This window comes from Morone saxatilis, unplaced genomic scaffold (assembly GCF_004916995.1).
Source record: "Morone saxatilis isolate NCDOM2014 unplaced genomic scaffold, NCSU_SB_2.0 Contig3, whole genome shotgun sequence".
Lineage (NCBI taxonomy): Eukaryota > Metazoa > Chordata > Actinopteri > Moronidae > Morone > Morone saxatilis.
The window spans coordinates 9,960,378-9,979,287 of record NW_023339873.1 but is presented as its reverse complement, the minus strand read 5'-3'; the positions used below and the strand labels follow the sequence as shown (position 1 = coordinate 9,979,287).

The window sequence follows — 18,910 nt, the reverse complement described above, 5'->3', positions numbered from 1 at the left end:
AAATAGCCATTGAGTCATTCTGCTACAATGGCTAAAAATACTGAAACAGTTGTACAATCATTTCATGATTCATCTAATATTTTATTATTGTGGATGATCATGATTCACATAACAGCATGTGGGAGGTGTTTGTACCTGTGTAAGTGTACATTCCACCCCACACCTATGAATCACAGGAGATGTGTTCAGACACGCTGTGGTCTCTCTTCCAGAGGATTTTTATAACCAGCTATCTGACTTTCTGTATCTTTGCCTTTCTATCAAGTAATCAGTTGATGTGGGCTCGAGGCCATTATGAAAAATAACCTCACCAGTCAACAGTTACACACTGCTCTGAGCCTATGGTTTACCAGAGAGGTGAAAATACCCGAGTGCTGCAGTCCAAAACCCCAGCTCAAATTACTGTTGTTACATCAAACATCTCCTTTGGTCACGATAATAATAACCGCATCTCTGGGGGAAAACAAGGCCCGTGACGCTCAAGAGTGCATGGAAACAGAGGGGCACAGAGCCCTGAAATACAACTCCACAGAAAAGCTCATAGCTCATGGTTGACCATTTTAATCTCCCCCTCATTCATCAGATCCCCCACTACGTGGAGCTGCTGCCAGGGACCCTCATTTCTACCTCTCTCACACACTAACACTAACACTGACACACTGACACACACACACACACACACACACACACGGAAGCAGCCAGACCTGCAATGAGGGAGGGTCACTGGAGGGTCAAATTAGAAGCAGCCATGTTACGTTCGTACATGCATGTTCAAGTACAAAAACTACACATCTGCAGGTCATAGCAGGACAGGAAGCACTTTGTTCTGAACACACACACACACACACACACACACACACCTTTCTCAACCTTGTTACACTTTCCAACAAGAAACACACTGATGCAATTTCTGTCTTCTTTTAATAACAAAACAATTAACAATATAAAAAAGTATGTGATGATAACCATAATAAAATACTTAAACTGCTATGGAAACAAAAACATTCACAATTCTTTCAACATATCCATCTTTTTAGCTTTTAAAACAAACTATTTTCACTACACTCTGCAACCTAAATGACAAAGTAAATTTAGGAGGCATACGGCTACAGTACACAGCAGTGTTTTAAGACAACCGAGACGAGGCCCCTGGAATGACACCAGAGGGAAATGTCTTTTGCTTAGATCAGCAGGACAGTTTTTGTAGATTGTTACTGTGCTACCGAGCTGGTCATCTGTCTTATATGATATCTGGTTCTAGGTTGTGTGTACGTTTAGTATTTAGACAGGGCACATAAATAGATGTTGAGTTTTGCAAACATGCTCCACAAGGAATCAAATATACTGAATCACTCCGAGTACCTCACGTAATGCCATGCTTCTGTTTTTAAGACTGGGAAATCACATTTATAAAGTCTTAGATGAGTTATTACATTAGTATGTAACAAAATTGAGACTCATTCCTCATTCTTAAACCGAGTCTTTGTAGTAGGTTACATCTGTTTTCATATTTTGCTGGAAATGTGTACAGTCACAAACATCCCACAAAAAATCTGAGGAACGGAAATGTTCCAGTTAAAGATTCTATTTCACATCATACGCAAAGCCCGAAGATACATCTTCAAAGTGTCATTACTTGAGTAAAGGCAAAGATGCAAAGTTGTGTCTGTGACTTCCAAGATCTTTCACATACAGAAACACCAACAGTTTATGAGTAGACTTTTGTATTTTATCAAAAAAAAATAAAATAATTGCTGTTGGTTTGAGAGTCTGGAGTTGGCAGGAACTAGTGGAGGCAATTTCAGACACTGGGGGTGGGCTGAGCCTGCTGAGGGTTGCTGGCGGCAGTGGGAGTGGCCTGCCGGGGAAGTGTGTACATGGCACCCAGGAACTGATCTGCAATGCGTCCGGCCTCGCGGAGACCGCTGAGCAGGGCGCCGTGGACTGTAGCCGGGTAATTCCTGATCGTGTGCTCCCCAGAGAAAAAGAGACGAGGGACGGGCTGAGGGGGGGGAAAGAAAAACCACATTGAGATCGATGTCGGATTGTCCCGACATAAGAAGGAATAAAAGAAAATAAGGGATTGATGAGAGAGGGAAAAGTGTGGTAGTAAACTGCCAGAACTCATCAGGCAACGCATAAATATGACTTGTTCACATCAATCAGCATGCCAACATCAAAACAGCCCAAAAAACATCTGTGTGGGGAATAAACTGCTCTGCTTTGGTTTGGTTAAATATTGTGGTCAGGGTTGGGATGCCTTCTCTCCCTCGCTTTCTCACACACACATAAACTCCCATTCTCACCAAACCCAAACTTCTTCAGTGTTCGTGTGCTTACCTGTGAAGCTCCCGGTATAGCGGGGCCGGGCGTGATGGGTTGCGCCATGAGGTCATAGTCGTTACCCGAAGAACCTGCTGCAACGTACGAGTAGGAGCCCCGCGCCCAGGGGTCTGCACGCCAACGAGTGACCACAGTTTCCTTTGGCTGCCATGACAACAAACAACAACACATAGTTTTTAGGAGTTTCCATGATGATATTGGAGGGACCTGTAAACAGCTGGATGGCAAACCGTTCCAAACGCTGGCCTCCATGCATATGATTTTATCCCATTTGAAACCATAAGCAAATGATTTATAATGAGCGGTGGTTTGGATATGACTCCACTTATGAGTGCCTTTCACATGTGCTCGCTGTGTAAAGTTGTGCTGGTTATGGGGGTCGATTCAGGAACGAATTTGACATTCCACTTAAAGTAGTGGAAAAACAAGAGAAAACGCTAATGACGGAGCTTAAAAAAATATAACCCAACACTACTTTACTGTAAACAACAATAATGAAGTTGTATGTGAGCAAAACAGCCCAATTATGTGGACTGTGGTGAAAGTGAAGAAAGACTGATTAACACGTCATACTGAACATTGATGTACTGAAAATACACATGTGAGAGTCTTGAAGCACAAACCTGTGGTACAGCGCTGCTTCCAAATATTCCTTTGAGAATGGCCAGGCAGCGTCCGACAATCACGTCATCACTGATGTTCTCCATGATGCCGGCGGCCTCGCCAGCCATCAGGGCGAGTAGGATTGGGGCTGAAAAGAGAAAAAGGCATAATTTGTTAGAGCCTTTTTTTTATGGATGCATTTGAGGATCAAAGGGCCTATCTATCTATCTATCTATCTCTCTCTCTCACAGGAAATACATCTCAATACTATATCACTCTGCATCAAACTGAAACTAAAAAGGGACCTCTTGTCACCTTTATAGAGGTTCCAGAAGAGGAAGAGTTCGCCCCGACTTGCTGTGGTGGAGCCGACGTGACCGAACAGGTTGACGCTGGGATCCCAGAACACACGGTCAAAACACAACACCACCTACAAACAGGGAGGAGCACAAAATAAAAACAGGCACATGACAATCACAGTGCTTATTTTAATTAAAAGCTCAACTGCCTGTGAAGTACATCGCAGGCTCAGCACATTCACTACCAGCTCTTCATAGTTATAAATGTGTGAATGGTAGAGCGCCCTCTGCTGGGGATCTGGCATTAGTAGCAGCTCAGATTGCATAATAATGCAGTATTCTTTTCTGTGCTGCAGTAGAATTAGGAGATAAACTACTCTGCCGCAGATGATGCTCAGCAACAGAGAGAGTGCAAGGGAGAGAGCAGCGGGTCAGGAGTGACGCAGAATGAGCACTCTGATCGGATTGCTAACACGCTGGCAAAAAGCATCTTTCATTCGCACGCCACCATGCTCTGACTGCCTCTCCCCTCCTGTCCTTAGGAAACACATTGTCCATGCCACCTTTTTGATCCAACTCCCCAACCAACATCTATACCCAGGTCTGTACCCAGGATAAATAAATGTATGTCATATGTGATCATATGAAGTTTAGAGGAAGGAGGGGATTCCGTGTCGTCTGAGCCTGGTACCAATTCCTATTGTGATTTATCTTGGGAAAAACTACAGGGAGGAGGAGGATGTGGGGGGGTATCTGTTCATGCAGGATGCTGCCGATTTTGACAATGATATATGAACCTGCAAGGAACACAATCAAATTCTGAATACTCATTGTTTTTTTGGGCCTCTACCACTGAAGGGCATGTTGCTAGCAGAAGGACACTGCAGCAGAAACAGTAGCAGGAGGTCTCCCTAAGGAACCCGACAGTCAGTCCTGCCAGAAACACGCTACAATAATTGAAAACCGAACTTCAACTGTGACTTAAACATGATGACTCATTCTCAGATTTTGCACTGGTCTGGACAAAATGCAGCAGATCACACTTGGCACACATTAGCCTGCATAGTGTTCTCTCTGGCCTCCCACTTCGATATCAGACTACTCAGGGCCATCTTAACTATATCAAACATTATTTTATACTGTTAACTGGTTAAGGATATCAGGATAGAAGGAAGGAAGCTATATGCTTGTTTATAAGTACAACCTTGTTGAGGTTGCCGAAGCCCATCCTTTGTATAGCAGACGTCTTCCACTCAGGCAGCGGGGGAACAAACTGCACAGCTGGAGGCTGCTGTTTCAACACACCCAGAGGGAGAGTGCACAGCACAGCATCACACTTGTATATAAAGGTCTGGGTCGTGGAGCGAGTATTGACAGCTATCACCTCACAGCCTAGAGAATGAACAGATGAGTGACATGATTAACATCCATATCAACCTTGAATTATGAAATCCATAGTGGAACTTGTGACCTCTCACACGGTCTTGCGTACGTACCAGACGCTGTATAGCGGACCTGCCGCACTGCTGTGTTTAGTTTGATGTCCAAGCCTTCAGCCAGGGCCACAGGAACACAAGAGTAACCATTTCTTACTGTCAGATGGCTGCCAGTGAACTCAAAGTCATCATCCTGTGCATAAATTAACAACATGTCATCCCAGCAGCACAATGAACATCCTAATGTAATAAAACAGGAGTATCTCATAGTTGAACAAGCAATAACCTATTAGGCATGCACTTGGGATTGTAAGAGGCCTGAGGATGTTTGCAATGCAAGGCCATTGTGAGGACTACACAGTTATGACATTTCAGAATGGGTACATGTATATACCTGATCCCAATGCTTGAGAGAAAGGGTGGAGAGGGGCGTAGCATTGGCAAACTCCAAGTTGGCAAAGTGCCAGTCTAGGATCTGCCGATCCCTGGATGACAGGTAAACATCACTGTGGGAAAAGAAGGGAAGGAAAGAGACAGGTTGATGTATACTGACAGCTACTCAGAAACCAGAGGGACATGTTTACTCATGCATAAGCTGAAAAAAGCTTAACTCAAACTAGTGTTAATGTAATAATACATATTGAACACCTGGGGCTTAGGAGCACAGCAACGGTTAGCGAAAGAGGAAAAAAAAATGTTAGAGATGACCCAATACGACCACAAATGTATATTATGGTGTAACGTGACTGTGAAGGTCTAGAGTGCAGTTTTTCAATTGTGATCAAATGAAGTGCGAAAATAACCATTAAAGAAAATCATTTGCATGCTAAGAAAATGTGAGTGAACAAATAAAGAGACAAGCTTTATTCCATTCTGGTTAACATATGGTGAGTTGTTTAAATGATATGATACCAAATAAGAAGAGGAGTTGCAGTTGAGGAGATAAAATAAATGAAAAAGTATTGCTTACCTCGGCGGATTGGCCTCCAGCTCCTGCAGCTTCTCCTCCAGCTTGACCTGCAGCTCCACCAACTCATCATACTCCTACACAGGAGTATCAGGGGAAAAAAAAAAAAAGAGATTAAAACTAATGAACTAAAACTTAATGAGAAAACCGTTTTGTTACACTTCCAACGTATTACATCAACGCCTTGACAATTTCCAACTACAACTGACTGATTTATTTTAATGTTGCAATATTATTAATGTGCAAATATTTTCCAAATGTGCACTTAAAATTACTACAGCTAATACTTAAAAATGATATTTCACATTGAACTGAACTGCTGTCAGACTTTAGAATCTGGTGTTTAATTAGGTGTGTAATTAGGTGTGTGTTGCGTGCATGTGTTGTGTGTGTAGACACAAGGTACACACCCAGAGGGTTTCAGGTCATGTAGAAAAGGACAAGCAGTCTTGACAGTCCTGAAGGGCTGACTCAACCTGTTCATCAGTTCACCACAACAGAACCAACTACAGCAGCAGTGCAGAGTCTGGTAATACCACCTACCATGCGAGGCCCCTGGACACAGCTACACTGAGTCAAACGCCCTAATGACGCCTCCAAACTATCTGGCTGACCTGGGAAAATTCTAAAATGGAAAGAATACCGGAAAATATACACAGCCGTCCTTCTCACTGCCCTTAAAATCATGATATATGGTTTAGTCATGCATGTCATGAGCGCGCACACACACACGCTCTACTAAATGCTCATTCTGTCTTGCTGAAACTGTGTGTACATCCGCAGACATAAAGACAATCAGACTGTGATTCAGGGCCTTGAAGTGGTTTCTCAGACAGCGGATGAGTAGCAGACAAATGCAGTTCAGACACCAGCTGTGTTTAAACCAACTAAAACCTCCTTCTAAAATACACACATAGCAGTAGTGAGGTGATTTATCTGAACCAAAAATACAACAGCAGCACTCACTCTAATAATACATCCTACCGAGGCATTAAACCACTTAAACACAGGCCTGTCTGGTTTACTTGGAAAGCACGGCATTCAAATTCTGTGAGGCATCCACCCTGACCTAGTGGTCCATAAATGTCCATTTTACATGTTAGTACTTTAGCATTACAATACAGTTACAAATGTTAAGCTTGTTGTCATTCTTCAGAAGAAAAAAAAAGAATACAAAGTTTCTCTCCTGCAGATTGTTGGGGTTGGCCTTCTAACCCGCAGGTACAGCTAATAATCAACCCAGGAAATGTAATATTGCTTCAAAGTAGTTCAAATTACGGCCGGTGAAAACACAGACACTATGTAATGCCCATACCACCACAAACACAGTTGGAAATAGTTAGCTTTGAAACATAACTGCTTTGACTAAAGTATTTTAAGTCTTGCAGCCTGATTTCTGCCTGCTTCAAAAGATCTGAAGAAGTAATGAAAGTGTCACATAAGAATCTGTTCTGGACAACAACCAGTCTGGATAACTGCTCCCAGCTTGTAAATATCTGTAGGAAGTGTAAGGAGATTTCTATTGTAACTTTCTTTTTCAGCTTTTTGATGATGGCATTTCTCTTTCTTTTTTAAAAATACAGTTTGAGCTCACTTTGCAGAGCGCGGTGAGGTCGCGGTGCTTGCTCTTCACCAGGAACTCAGCTGTGATATCTCTGGGTGGTTTGACTTCACTGGCCTCTTTATACTGCTGATGGAGCTCCTTAACCCGTTCCTTAGTGGTCACCATCTAAAAAGGTCAAATAAAAAGGAGAAGGAGAGGAAGGAAGTAATAAGATGATGGTGGATGAAATGAAATAGAAACAGGAAGCATTTTATAAATTAGAATTTGAATATCTTTAGGACTACTGCTGCCCTCGAGAAAAACTTCACCTTGTTGAGAAGATCCCTGAGATCTTCCTGAGTTTTTACAATTTTCTTCCAGTGTTCTATCTGCTCGTCTTTTACATGCTTCTCCTGCAGCCTGCACACACACACACACACACACACACACAGAAACACACAGAAACAAGATTAGGAGTTTTTTATATGTGTATCTGTATACATCTATTCTCCTGGTACACATGTGCAAGACACATCTGTCATCATCTCCTGTGTGTGAGCTCATGTAGTGTGCATCATACTCACTGTATGACCACTTCCAGGGCCTGTCCCAGAGAAACAGGTTTGTTGTTGAGGAAGTTAAAGTCCAGCTGGTGGCTGAGGTAGGAGGTGGCCTCCAGCAATCTGTTGAACTCCTGCTCCACCATCTCATCTTTTTCTTTTGGCACCTGGACACACACACACACACACACACACACACATATACAACAAGGACCATGAACCATCAGTCACAGTAATGACAGTAGTGATGGCATTTATAGAACAATGAACAGTAGGAAAAGCATGCCAGACTCAGCTAAAGCTAAAGACACGCAAAGTATGATAACAGGTATAGTTTATATTGTATTGTTGTTTGCAACTTCTGAGAAGACTTCTCATATTTAAACAGAACTGTCCTACATATTAACAATGAAACCAACTTTAATTTAAAAAAAAAAGGCAAATAAGGTTTTATAATTCCTGTTCTTTAAGACTTTCTCTCTTGCATGGATGACAAATTGTGAGTTACACAAAGTAGCTGAAACCTGAAATGTTGACTTGAAAAAGAGTTTTAAAATTGGGTAAGGAATGTTGTATAGTAAATAAACTAATACATACGCTTGTGCACCGTTCTCCCTTTAGAAGTTCACCAAAAGATGAACATGGAAGGGGTTGAGGAGACACGAGGGGATGTGGGAGGAGGAGAGAACATATTTAGTAAACACAACTTTAACCTCAAACAGATTTGCACAAAAGTAAAACATGTACATTTAATTTGCCTTTTCCTGTGGAAAAGGAAACCAGTTACACATGATGTGGATGCTTCAAGAGCCCTGCTGGCTAGTCTCTACTTCAGTGGAAGTGCCCTGAACATGAACCTAAACATCCTACTACTGTTGCTGCCACTTGACAGACAGAACAAAAATGAGAGGGAAAAACACAGTTTATTTCCAGCCTAATTACATTAAGCTATATCTGTTTTCTGGTCTCCTCTGGTCTGAAAGTAACTGGGAGCTGTTGCTGATGACACGCAAGGGTAAGCAGTTAAATGAATCCACCACTCATTGTGTTTTTGTGGCTCACTGAAGGCCAGATCCCTGCCTCGGGACAACAACAGGCTTGGAGAACAGCTATAAAACCCAGAGAGAGAACTTCTATGCCAAGAGGGAACTCTTGTGCATTCATAAACATCTTCTGTTAAAGGAAGTAAACAACACAAGGTCCTGGTTTTAAAAATGTCATTTGGATACACGTATCTAATGCAGCTGGAGCTACTTCAGAATGACTGAAGCATGCAGATATTTTTGTACATGTATGCCTATGCCGTCATTGCCCTCTTATCATGTGTACCACCTGGGACTTTTAAAAACAAAGCAACTACTTCAAATATCTGTTCACTCGTAAGGTATCACAAGATTATACTATACTGGTTTAAAATGAGGGGGATCTTGGCTGTGCCAGGACAATAGACGAGAGGCAACTCAGTTTACTGATTAATATATTCCATTATACTCACAGCCTGGCCATTGGCTTCATACAGTGGACACTTCTGTTTGATCTTGGCCAGCTCCATGTTAACCTGCTTACTGATCACTGCCATGGGATTCCCTCCTGAACAAGAACAAAAACACATACACACAATTGATGACACAACATAAACATGGACAATAACACCCTCTACAGGTAGATTTTAGTAACTGTAGAATCTCTTTGAGAAGACTATAACCTGACTTTGTTAAAAACAAAAGCCTCAAAGTAGTCACTGAGCATTAAGTGCACGTGTGAGTTTTCTATCTAATCATACATTACACAAGCTACGGAGTTAATGTTGTGACTGACTTCAGTATTCACATAAAAAACTGGATCTGAATCTTACCCAGCCCCGTCACCACCATGGCCCCCAAATCTGCAACATAGTTGCCCTTCCTGAATGTGGCCACTCTGCCTCCAACACGGTCCTGAATAAAAAATATTAAGTAAAAATTTTTTTAGTGCAACATTTCAATTATAAACTTAAAAAAGGAAAAACAGCAAGTTTCTGTCACTTTATTGGTTATTATCTAAACCTTTAGAAAACTGTATGTAAACCATATTGTATTATAATAGTGTATAGATGGAGGCACTTATCTCACAGTGTTCTTTATTATAATTATATTAATATATAATACAGTTAAAGTTTTCAATTCATTAAATGATTTAAACCAATGGCTGGTTAAGAACAGGTGACAAAAACAACAAGCTGAAACAACAGAATAATAAAAACCTTATTGGTGACCTACCCTGGCTTCCAATACTGTCACATCCATCCCAAAGCTTTGCAGCTGCCTGGCTGCAGCTAGGCCAGACACACCTCCGCCAATGACTATAACCTTCCCGGTCTTCTTAGCTGCAACAGCAATCAGGGAGTGTATTAACTGTGTATCATTACTGGCTATCTGGCTAATGACTGGTGTTATTTTATCGGTGCAATGAATGAACTGAACTCACTTGGTAAAGGCTTGACCCTCTTGTAAATGCCAAAGTTAATGAGACCGTGTCTTTCTAAGTAGCTGTGTATCCTGTGGACCAGCACAGCATCACCTAAAAAGAGAACAAAAGCACATCAAATCTCAACTCATGCAATCTTCTTGAAATAAATAAAGAAATTAAAATGAAGACAAACAAAATTAAAATGTTTAATTTAATGTCTCACTGTTGTATGGCGCTTCAAGCTGCTGTGCTGTGGCCTCAAAGGTTAGCTGGATCTTAGGGTTGTCCAGCCACAGTTGGAGCTGGACGAGGTTAATGTGAATTAAGATACAGTAGTACAAATGTTTACAACAACGATCCCATAGTCTGTTTTGAACACAACGTAATGCATTTACAATGGCACTTACTGTACGGTTGCGGATGTAGAGGAAGACCTTCTGAGTCTGCTGCGGACCACTGATGATGTCAGGGAAGCAGGCAGCCTCCTGGGATGTCATACGGTCATGCGGAAGACGGCTCTGAAAAGCAGCTCCTTCCACACCTAAAAATTAACATACATTTCACTACTATAATAACAGCACTAAGTAATGTTTAGGACTAAAAGAAAGAGCATTTATGTGCTATGAGTTCCAAATTGAAATCAAACAGGTAAAACTTTCTGTGAAAGCTTTTACTTAAATAAAGTGATTGCTTTGATATGATGCATCGAGTTTCAAACTCACCAGATGGTTCTTCTGGTTCACTGTCATTCTCTTCCTCTACTGGTGGAGGTGGTGGGGGGATGACCTGCTTCCTCTCTTTCTCTGCCTTGGCATTCCTCTCCTCCTCAGAGTAATATTCGTCTTCCGACAGATTGGCCAGGCTCTCGTCCATCTCGCGGTACTCCACCTGCAACAGTAGGCACAATAAAAGCATCATTAAAACCAGCATTGCAAGTTCGGGTTAGTTGGACTGCTCCCACATCACTTAAATGTGCCAAAAACGTCCTGGGAGTAAGAAACAAATATCATGAACATCACGCTGAAAAGACAATTATAAATTACTTCCGTTTCTAATTTTCACTGGGGCCCACGTGCCAGTAAGAACCTATGACCAAGATAAAGAGAAATATGTACATGTATTGAGCCTTTAAATTAAACAGATGGTCATCAAATATAGTGACATTTTTATTTCAATTTCCACTCATCATTTTTGGCAGCATCATCTCCCCCCTGAGTATACAGGGAGGAGGCAGAACCCTAAAATGTTTACTTTTGCTCGCTTGCGACGACTCGTTCTGCGAACTTCTGCTGAGTCTTGGTCTACCCCCCCAGGCCCTGCTTGATGAGGCAAAGGGGCTCCTCCAGGTTCCCCACTAGGGGATGACCTCTCTTTCTTCTTTACATCCATTAGGCCGGCAGCTGAGGCTGACGGCCCAGTCTGGGCATCAGAAACCGGGGCCCTATCCCCTCCTGCTGCTCCTGCATTAGACGAAGAGGAGGAGGAAGAGGAGCCAGCGTCGGACTTCTTGCTAGACAGCATCATGGAGGATGTTGGAGGCCTCTCCTGAACAAAAGGGGGAACAAAAATGAGATGAAACCCATCAAAATGAAACACACAAGAGCCCAAAGTTACAATATGTTTAAGTGAAATGGTTGAAATTTGAATGTTTACAATAGTATAATGGAAAAAAAAAAGTTACAAAATATTCCTAAAAGAAGAGATGAAAAATGGTGACGTGGGGGTTGTGTTTGTGAGAACAACCAATCAAAAAACAAAACAAAACAAAAAAATCTTGGGCCCTTTGTGGCATTCCCAATTAAGAATATCACTCAAATTTGTCAGAAAATTACCTACTACAGTTCAAATGTGAAACCTACTAAATCCATGCTAAATGATTTCCTCAATGACTTGCAAGTGTTTGATAAACAAACAAAAACATTAACTTAACCCCGCCTATGTCAACTGGTCACTTTGCTGTTGGGGGCAGTGACTGCACCTGCAACAAAGGCTAACAACCACCAAATACTGTCGGGCTTCGGGTATTACTTGGATGCTTCACTCAATAATATCACATCTGTATCACTGAATGATTCAAGTAACGTCAGCTGTGCATGAATGTCATGGTTTATGAAATGAGGGCTCCATGGTTACAGTAATCTGGTCATGTTTTACCCATTTCTCCGTGCACCTGGTTATATCCATTCAAACACTAAGAAATGAAGACAGAACCAGAAATATGGTTACGAACAGGACCAACTGAACAAAACAAAAAAAAAAGAAAGAAAAAAAGTTGGCCTTTTTATATTACATCCATTTAGATTTAGCTAAACATTTGCAAAACCTTTTAGCAAATATTGTATATAACATTGTAGCTCTTTTCAGCACCCAGCCGAGCTAGTCAAGGAAGTTAAGAACACCCACAAGAGGAAACCTAAAAAAAAAAAAAGGCTGAACGTGTATAAATCCTGGTGCTTGGTTGATCAATTAATTTAAACAAAACATCCCTAAATCACCTTTGTCGTGCAGAGACCGTTAGTAGATCCTTAATTACCATCCTGACCAAATGGACTAGCGTTAGCAGACTGGCACGGCCGCTACCAAAGTTAGCTGTAGAGAGCTAACTTTGGTAGCTTTGTTCCAGACTACGACTTGCATTCAGCACATACTCGACCTACCGAAGTGAATATAAAACCATGCTCCTTTGCTATCACTGCAACACAACACGTAGCTGCAAACGTAGATTGGAACTGCGTCCAGATTGGTTTTCTTTCAGATGTTATTACACAAGACCATGCTACGTTAGCGAGCACAGCTAACAATGAGAGCAGGCTAGCACCAACACTGACACAGGAGCAGGTGCGACCGGGTGGAAAAGAGAGCGCCGGCATCGCTCGCAAAGGGATTTATATTGATACACTGGCTGTAAAATTGTGGGCAAACATTCCTACATCAGGGGACGTTGTTTTGGGAAGTAAAGGTGCGCATTAGATATTGAAAATATTAATATTACCTCTCAAACCTCCGAAGATGTCAACACAAAGACGGCACAGTAGCAGGTCTCCTTTCAATGAACTCTTTCGTGATTGGTCGATCGAAAATGTTACCCGACACCACTCAGCGTAACGATTGGTCGAAATAACTGTCAGTCAAAAAGACTCGAAACTACCGCAATCTATCTGTTTGTTAGTTGTAGGTTTTAATACACCAATGCTTTTAAAATCAAACGTTGTTTTTCACGTTTTTTTTTAAGTTGCATTGTGTTGCGGATCAGAATTAAGCGTTTCCGCCCCGTTTATCCTCCGTTTACAGTTTGTGGTGAAACCAAAAAAACTGATCCCAGATCTGCAAACAACCTGACGTCAGCCTGAGAGAAGAACAGGATGGGCAGGTGAGGTGGGGGTGGACAGGTAAAGGTAGAGCTTCTCCGTTGCGGTTAACGCAGCATACCGATGTTTTGTTGATTCCCTTTGCTTGTTTTTCATTTTGAGCCGACTGTGGGTAAGTAACAAAATCCAGATTTAAATCGTTAATATATTTGTGCCTCACTTTAACCATTACCAGCGTGTTTTAACAGTAGTGAAAAGTCCTCTTACCTGTGTTTTGCTTTCGGCTAATCTGGGTGTATCTGGTAGTTAAGTTTCAAGATTTTTGTGTGTGATAAGAGGTAGCCTATTTTAGGGGTTGTGGTGAGATATATTCTTTAAATTATATCAACTGTTTGCTGTCTGAGACACCCTACATTAACTCAAAATGAGAGTTTACACCTAAAAAGAAATGAGTAAGTCTTTAGTGTCACTGCAGGGGAAACAAATGCTCATTCATCTAGGTTTTATAGGGAGTGTTCTACATGTTTGCCATGGATATTAGGCTTTATAAAACCTTTTAAGTGCAGTATATCTAACATATAAGGAGCTGATTTGAGCAATTTATCCACAGAACCAAGAAAATGGTGAAGGAGGACTTGGCCAACCGGCCTGACAACACTGCTTTCACTCAGCAAAGGCTTCCGGCATGGCAGCCAATGCTCTCCGCAGGCATTGTAATCCCAGGGTTTGTCATCATCGGCCTGGCTTTCATTGGCATTGGCGTCGCTCTCTTTGTCACCTCACAGAGTATCCAAGTGTTGGAGGTATGGCTGTGATCCTCGAACACACAAATCAGCCCCAGGGGTTGCACTGAGAGTCATGGGTCAAAACAGAAAGATAATAAGACAGACATAACATAATGTGTTTACTAGAAACCTTAAGTCCTTATTAAAACCGTCTGTTTTAAGAGTTTGAGATGAAAGAAAATAGCATAAGGTCCAAAACCCTATTCAGCTATTTCCTCATTCACTTATCACTTGTAAGCGATATTGTACTCTTGACTTTAAAGAGGTGTGGTGTCAGTAACAGACTATGGAAATAGGTGTTGGAGCAATCAATAATTAATAATAACCTTTTGTTCTTCTTCACAGTTGGACTACACTGGAGTTGAACAAACCTCACCATGCTTCAAGTGCTCTAATCCAAATGCCAAGAACTGTATGTGCGAGCTGACCTTCTCCACTGACAGTCTATTTAAGGTTCAACAACACATTTTACACACACAAACAGTTAATTATGTTGAATTGGGCTCCTGAATCTAAGCCCTGTCTGTCTTTTTGTGATTCTGTTTTCCTCTACAGGGGCCTGTGTTCTTTTATTATAGTTTGTCCAACTACTTCCAGAACTACAGAAGGTATGGTGTGTCCAAAGATGATGACCAGCTGTCTGGAGACCTGGCTAACTTTAAGGTGAGTTAACAATATAGGATATTGAAAGAAATCACACACACACACATACAAGATAAATTTCCAAGGAAAAAACAGTATCCATATGTTCTCAGATGTAATAAAGACTTTAAGTTCAAGATATTTATTGTCAAGAATAAACGTCTTGAACTTAAAGACTTTAAAGATATGCTGAGATGAGTACAAATATACTAAGCTGTCATCTTAGACAAACATATTGGCAACGTTTTTGTAAAAATGTACAGTACTTAAAGCTGCATTGGTGGTACCTCATGCCGTTGTCCATCTGTAACAAAGTTTATTTTTTTTGAGCAATGCAAACACCATTTTCTCTCTTGAAGTCTCCCAGTGACACCTGTGCCCCCTACCAGTATGACAGCAACAACAGACCATTTGTACCATGTGGATCAGTAGCAAACAGCCTGTTCAATGGTATGTACGGACGTTTAAAATGACCATAATTCATTTGGAATTAAGTTTATTTAGTATTTAGTATTCATTCTTGTTTATTTTTTAAAGACACTTTCGAGCTCTATCAGATCGTCAATGGGGCAAAGAAGGTGGTGCCCTTGGATGGAAAAGGGATTGCATGGTGGACAGACTACAACATCAAATACAGAAACCCTACTGTCACACCTCTGAAGAACGCTTTCAATGGTAGTTAATTTAGTTATATTTACTGTAACTTGCTGTCTGTTCTGTTTAAGTAGTGCTATGATGGAGATAACTTGTGTTTACTGAGCGGTTCTTAATGCTTAAAATGAATTGGGTGGTCACAAGGCTTTTATAAAGTAGTATAGGAGCTGTGTTGAAGGGAGGAAGGGTATTGTGGACGAAAGTTGTTTAAATTGAGTTCAGTGCAGTAAATAATGGGCTGCATGGGGTCCTTTTTTAGGTGAAATAACATGGTTAATATAATGTCTAAAAATCATGATAGCTGATTACAAGTTTGACTCTCCAGGTACTGTGAAACCCTTGTATTGGTCCAAGCCTGCTTACGAGTTGGACCCCTCAGACCCCGCTAACAACGGCTTCATCAATCAAGATTTCTTGGTGTGGATGAGGAGGGCAGCCCTGCCAGATTTCAGAAAGCTGTATCGGCGAATCACAGACGGAGATTATGCACAGGGTCTGCCAGCTGGAAACTACTCCCTTCAAATTGCCTACAGTATCCTTTCACATGTTACAGATTCTGGGATGATTTTAAGGATTGTGCTTGGAGGTACGGCCGGTTATGTTTGTATGAGTACTGTGAAATTTACACCCTGTGTAATCTTTTAACCATAACACAAATTGATATTGTATAATATTTATATCTGGCTATTGGTCATGCATGCTTAACAGACACCAAAAAGCCAAAACAAGTAGTTCTCAACACATTGACACTCTTACTGTTTCTGTTTGTTGGGTATGAGGAAGAAGACATGTTTTACTTGTTTAAACCAGCATATGGTCTGGATAATAATTCATCAATGTGCTTTAAACAAGAACATTTGTGTTTTACACGGTTCCTTCCGCATTAGAAGCTTTACAAAGCTTCAAATCTACCTAAAGGGGTCAGCCATTGAATTTGGTGTTGATACAATAACAGCAGCTTAGGTTAACTTGTTTAACCGGTTGGGTGTGGTTCTGTTCTTACCTGGGCAGAGTGAAAACAATGACTCAGGAGCTCTTTGAGAAGTGGAGAAAAAAAACAAGCAAATTTTCGGGGGTATAAGTAAATGAGCTAGGCAAATGATTATTCATGATTGATTGACTTGTGGACTATCTACCTAAAGTCTATGTAAATACTTCAAAGACATTTTTCTTTTAGCTTGAAGCACCATACTACTGTGTTTCCAAGTTTAAGTCTCCTAACTAAATATAAATATGCACAAGGACATTTTTGCTTACCATTTTCAATGCAAACCCAACAACAAAGCTACTGCTTTCTATTCTCTTCTGTACACATTGAAAATTAGTGAATTGATTTTCAGTAGTCATTTTCAGTGCTGACCCTTGGTTCAGTTATGTAATCAATCACAGTGGACATCCAGTCAACATTTTTTGTCAGTGTTACATTATCATTAAGTGATAAATGATAGAAATTTCTAAAACTATTGTGCTTTGATTGATGGTTTGTAGTAAATGGGTTAAACCATAAAACCATGGCTGTTTTAATATAATATCTGAATACAGTTTTTCTTTCCATTTTTGCTGTGTATCCTTAACATTTTGCCCCCCAGACTATCCTGTTATGAGCTTTGAAGGGAGAAAGAAGGTAGTGTTCAGCAACGTGTCCTGGATGGGTGGCAAGAATGAGTTCCTGGGCATTGCCTACCTTGTGATTGGTTCATTGTGTGTTGTCATGTCTGTAGTCATGCTCATTGTCTATGCTAAATTCAAGTTTCCTGAGGAAGAATGAGTTCCTGGTCATGGACTGTGGTTGGCTGGGGGTTAATCTACCCTACCAACTATCAATTTTCCTTTTTTTATTTTCTATTTTTTTATTATGATGAAAGCACGGTACAGTGCTCACACAAAGCTAGAATCCACCACTATGGACTGAAATCATGTGTTACATGAAGTCGCCCCCCAAGGAGCAGAAGAAGCGTGATGTTTTGTGAGGCGGTTCCCACAAAAGGAGTTTCGTCATTGACTGCAAAATAGAAACTGGCTTTGTGGACACTGTGGGATGCTTTCCAATGTGGTTACATGTGCAAAAACAGTGCAATGTCAGTTACGATTTACTGCTAATGGAACAGCTGTAATAGATGTTTCTTGTTGGTATCTAAAATGTGAGTGATTGATCATTAGGGAAGTGTTGTTGCTCACAAGACCAGACCAATGTCCTCATAATAATGTATGTTAATTCTGCCTCTCTATACTTGGTACCTTGATAAAGCCTCCACTATAAATCTTAAAGGATGTCCAGGTAGAGTGAAAGTAGAATGGCTATTCACTGTGCACATGCTGATATCTGCTGGACAAAAGGAGACCTACATCTTATGTGTGCTCTGCTTTATTTATGCTAGTCTAGTTTATTTTCTACAACACTTAGATGTAGTTGTTTTGTTTCTCTCAGGCTTCAAGTATCTTAAACTTGTGCTTTTATAATCACAAAATGAGCTGGCTCCTCATTTTAGGTCAGTAATAATGTTAAAGCCATAAACGATTTGATAAGCCATGAAACTGGACAAACAGCTACTCTGGATGTGTGTGTGTGTGATATGTGTAGCTTAGCTTTGAAATAATGCTGTAAACTGTGGGGATATATTGCTCTTAAACTCAGGGATCTGGTGTACTATGCAAGCTCATGTTGTCTTCTATGTACTGAGATTTTACTTCATGTTTATATTTATTTAATAAAACATCAAAACCATAGCTTCACATTCCTTTCTTTCGTATTAGGACATTTATATTCTTTAAGCAACAGAGCAATGCTATGTTTATCATCATGGTTTATCATTTTTAGCAGCCTATGCTGGATATAATGGTGGCTTTCTGCATTTGTATCCCTCAACCACTTCTTTATTCAGAGGTCTCAAATATCTAAGACCATATTATGCATTTATCTGCCCCAAAAGAAGAACCTAATTAATGTTTAAATAAATTTTTATGGGGCCTAGGCTCCATGTAGTATTTTATTCTCAATGTTAAGATTTTCGTTTTTTTTTTTAAATATGTAGAAGTAATAAAAAATCATTTTGTTTGCATGTCATTACTTATTGATAGCATTAGTCTTCAAAAGGTGCACTTTGCAGACGCAAGTCTAATCGTGACAGAGGTTATTATATTATTACTGGACTGGCACTGTTTTTAACAACAAAGAGGATTTCTTGATTTATTGCTGCATCATCGAAGACAACTCCCTTCCTCCCCCTGCCGGTCATACACGGTAATAACAAAAAGGAGAGCGAAAAAAAGTGATTCGTTCAACTGCATCCTGGGTATTGTAGTTTTCTGGCTTGTATAATGC

General features: G+C 40.7%; 2 protein-coding genes across 5 annotated transcripts; one reads left to right on the top strand and one right to left on the bottom strand.

Annotated features, from left to right (window-relative positions):
* Window positions 1–906: 906 nt before the first annotated feature.
* kdm1a (lysine (K)-specific demethylase 1a) lies at window positions 907–13,259 on the bottom strand. Of its 4 annotated transcripts, XM_035674184.1 has the most exons (22): window positions 13,192–13,237; window positions 12,354–12,390; window positions 11,451–11,744; window positions 10,922–11,090; window positions 10,607–10,740; window positions 10,423–10,501; window positions 10,218–10,310; window positions 10,010–10,116; window positions 9,607–9,688; window positions 9,247–9,341; window positions 8,349–8,366; window positions 7,776–7,918; window positions 7,521–7,611; window positions 7,243–7,377; window positions 5,652–5,725; window positions 5,076–5,187; window positions 4,742–4,874; window positions 4,450–4,637; window positions 3,262–3,376; window positions 2,967–3,094; window positions 2,341–2,487; window positions 1,802–2,002 (listed from the first exon to the last, which is right to left on the bottom strand). In XM_035674184.1, the coding sequence occupies exons 2-22, from the start codon at window positions 12,381–12,383 to the stop codon at window positions 1,802–1,804; spliced, it is 2,568 nt and encodes an 855-aa protein (XP_035530077.1). In that variant the 5' UTR covers window positions 12,384–12,390; window positions 13,192–13,237. The 4 variants fall into 4 exon arrangements, with proteins under 4 accessions (XP_035530075.1, XP_035530077.1, XP_035530079.1 ...); XM_035674182.1 differs by lacking the exons at window positions 12,354–12,390; window positions 13,192–13,237 and adding an exon at window positions 12,857–13,101 and having other exon boundaries at window positions 907–2,002; XM_035674186.1 differs by lacking the exon at window positions 12,354–12,390 and having other exon boundaries at window positions 13,192–13,259.
* Window positions 13,260–13,410: 151 nt separating this feature from the next.
* On the top strand, window positions 13,411–18,313 carry tmem30b (transmembrane protein 30B). Its single transcript, XM_035673390.1, has 8 exons — window positions 13,411–13,679; window positions 14,118–14,310; window positions 14,638–14,745; window positions 14,848–14,955; window positions 15,294–15,384; window positions 15,472–15,609; window positions 15,914–16,120; window positions 17,178–18,313. Exons 2-8 carry the CDS (start codon window positions 14,128–14,130, stop codon window positions 17,354–17,356), a joined length of 1,014 nt encoding a protein of 337 aa, XP_035529283.1. The 5' UTR covers window positions 13,411–13,679; window positions 14,118–14,127; the 3' UTR covers window positions 17,357–18,313.
* Window positions 18,314–18,910: the final 597 nt, after the last annotated feature.

Bases quoted from the DNA above. Each gene is read 5' to 3' on its own strand.
- tmem30b (XM_035673390.1), top strand. From the start codon at position 14,128: ATGGTGAAGGAGGACTTGGCCAACCGGCCTGACAACACTGCTTTCACT. The intron at 14,746-14,847 runs GTTCAACAACAC...TTTCCTCTACAG, and splicing joins CCACTGACAGTCTATTTAAG to GGGCCTGTGTTCTTTTATTA. The intron at 16,121-17,177 runs GTATCCTTTCAC...TTTGCCCCCCAG, and splicing joins CTCCCTTCAAATTGCCTACA to ACTATCCTGTTATGAGCTTT.
- kdm1a (XM_035674182.1), bottom strand. From the start codon at position 13,069: ATGCCGGCGCTCTCTTTTCCACCCGGTCGCACCTGCTCCTGTGTCAGT. The intron at 5,188-5,651 runs GTAAGCAATACT...CTTTTCCCACAG, and splicing joins CTGGAGGCCAATCCGCCGAG to TGATGTTTACCTGTCATCCA. The intron at 2,488-2,966 runs GTTTGTGCTTCA...TTGTCATGGCAG, and splicing joins GAAGCAGCGCTGTACCACAG to CCAAAGGAAACTGTGGTCAC.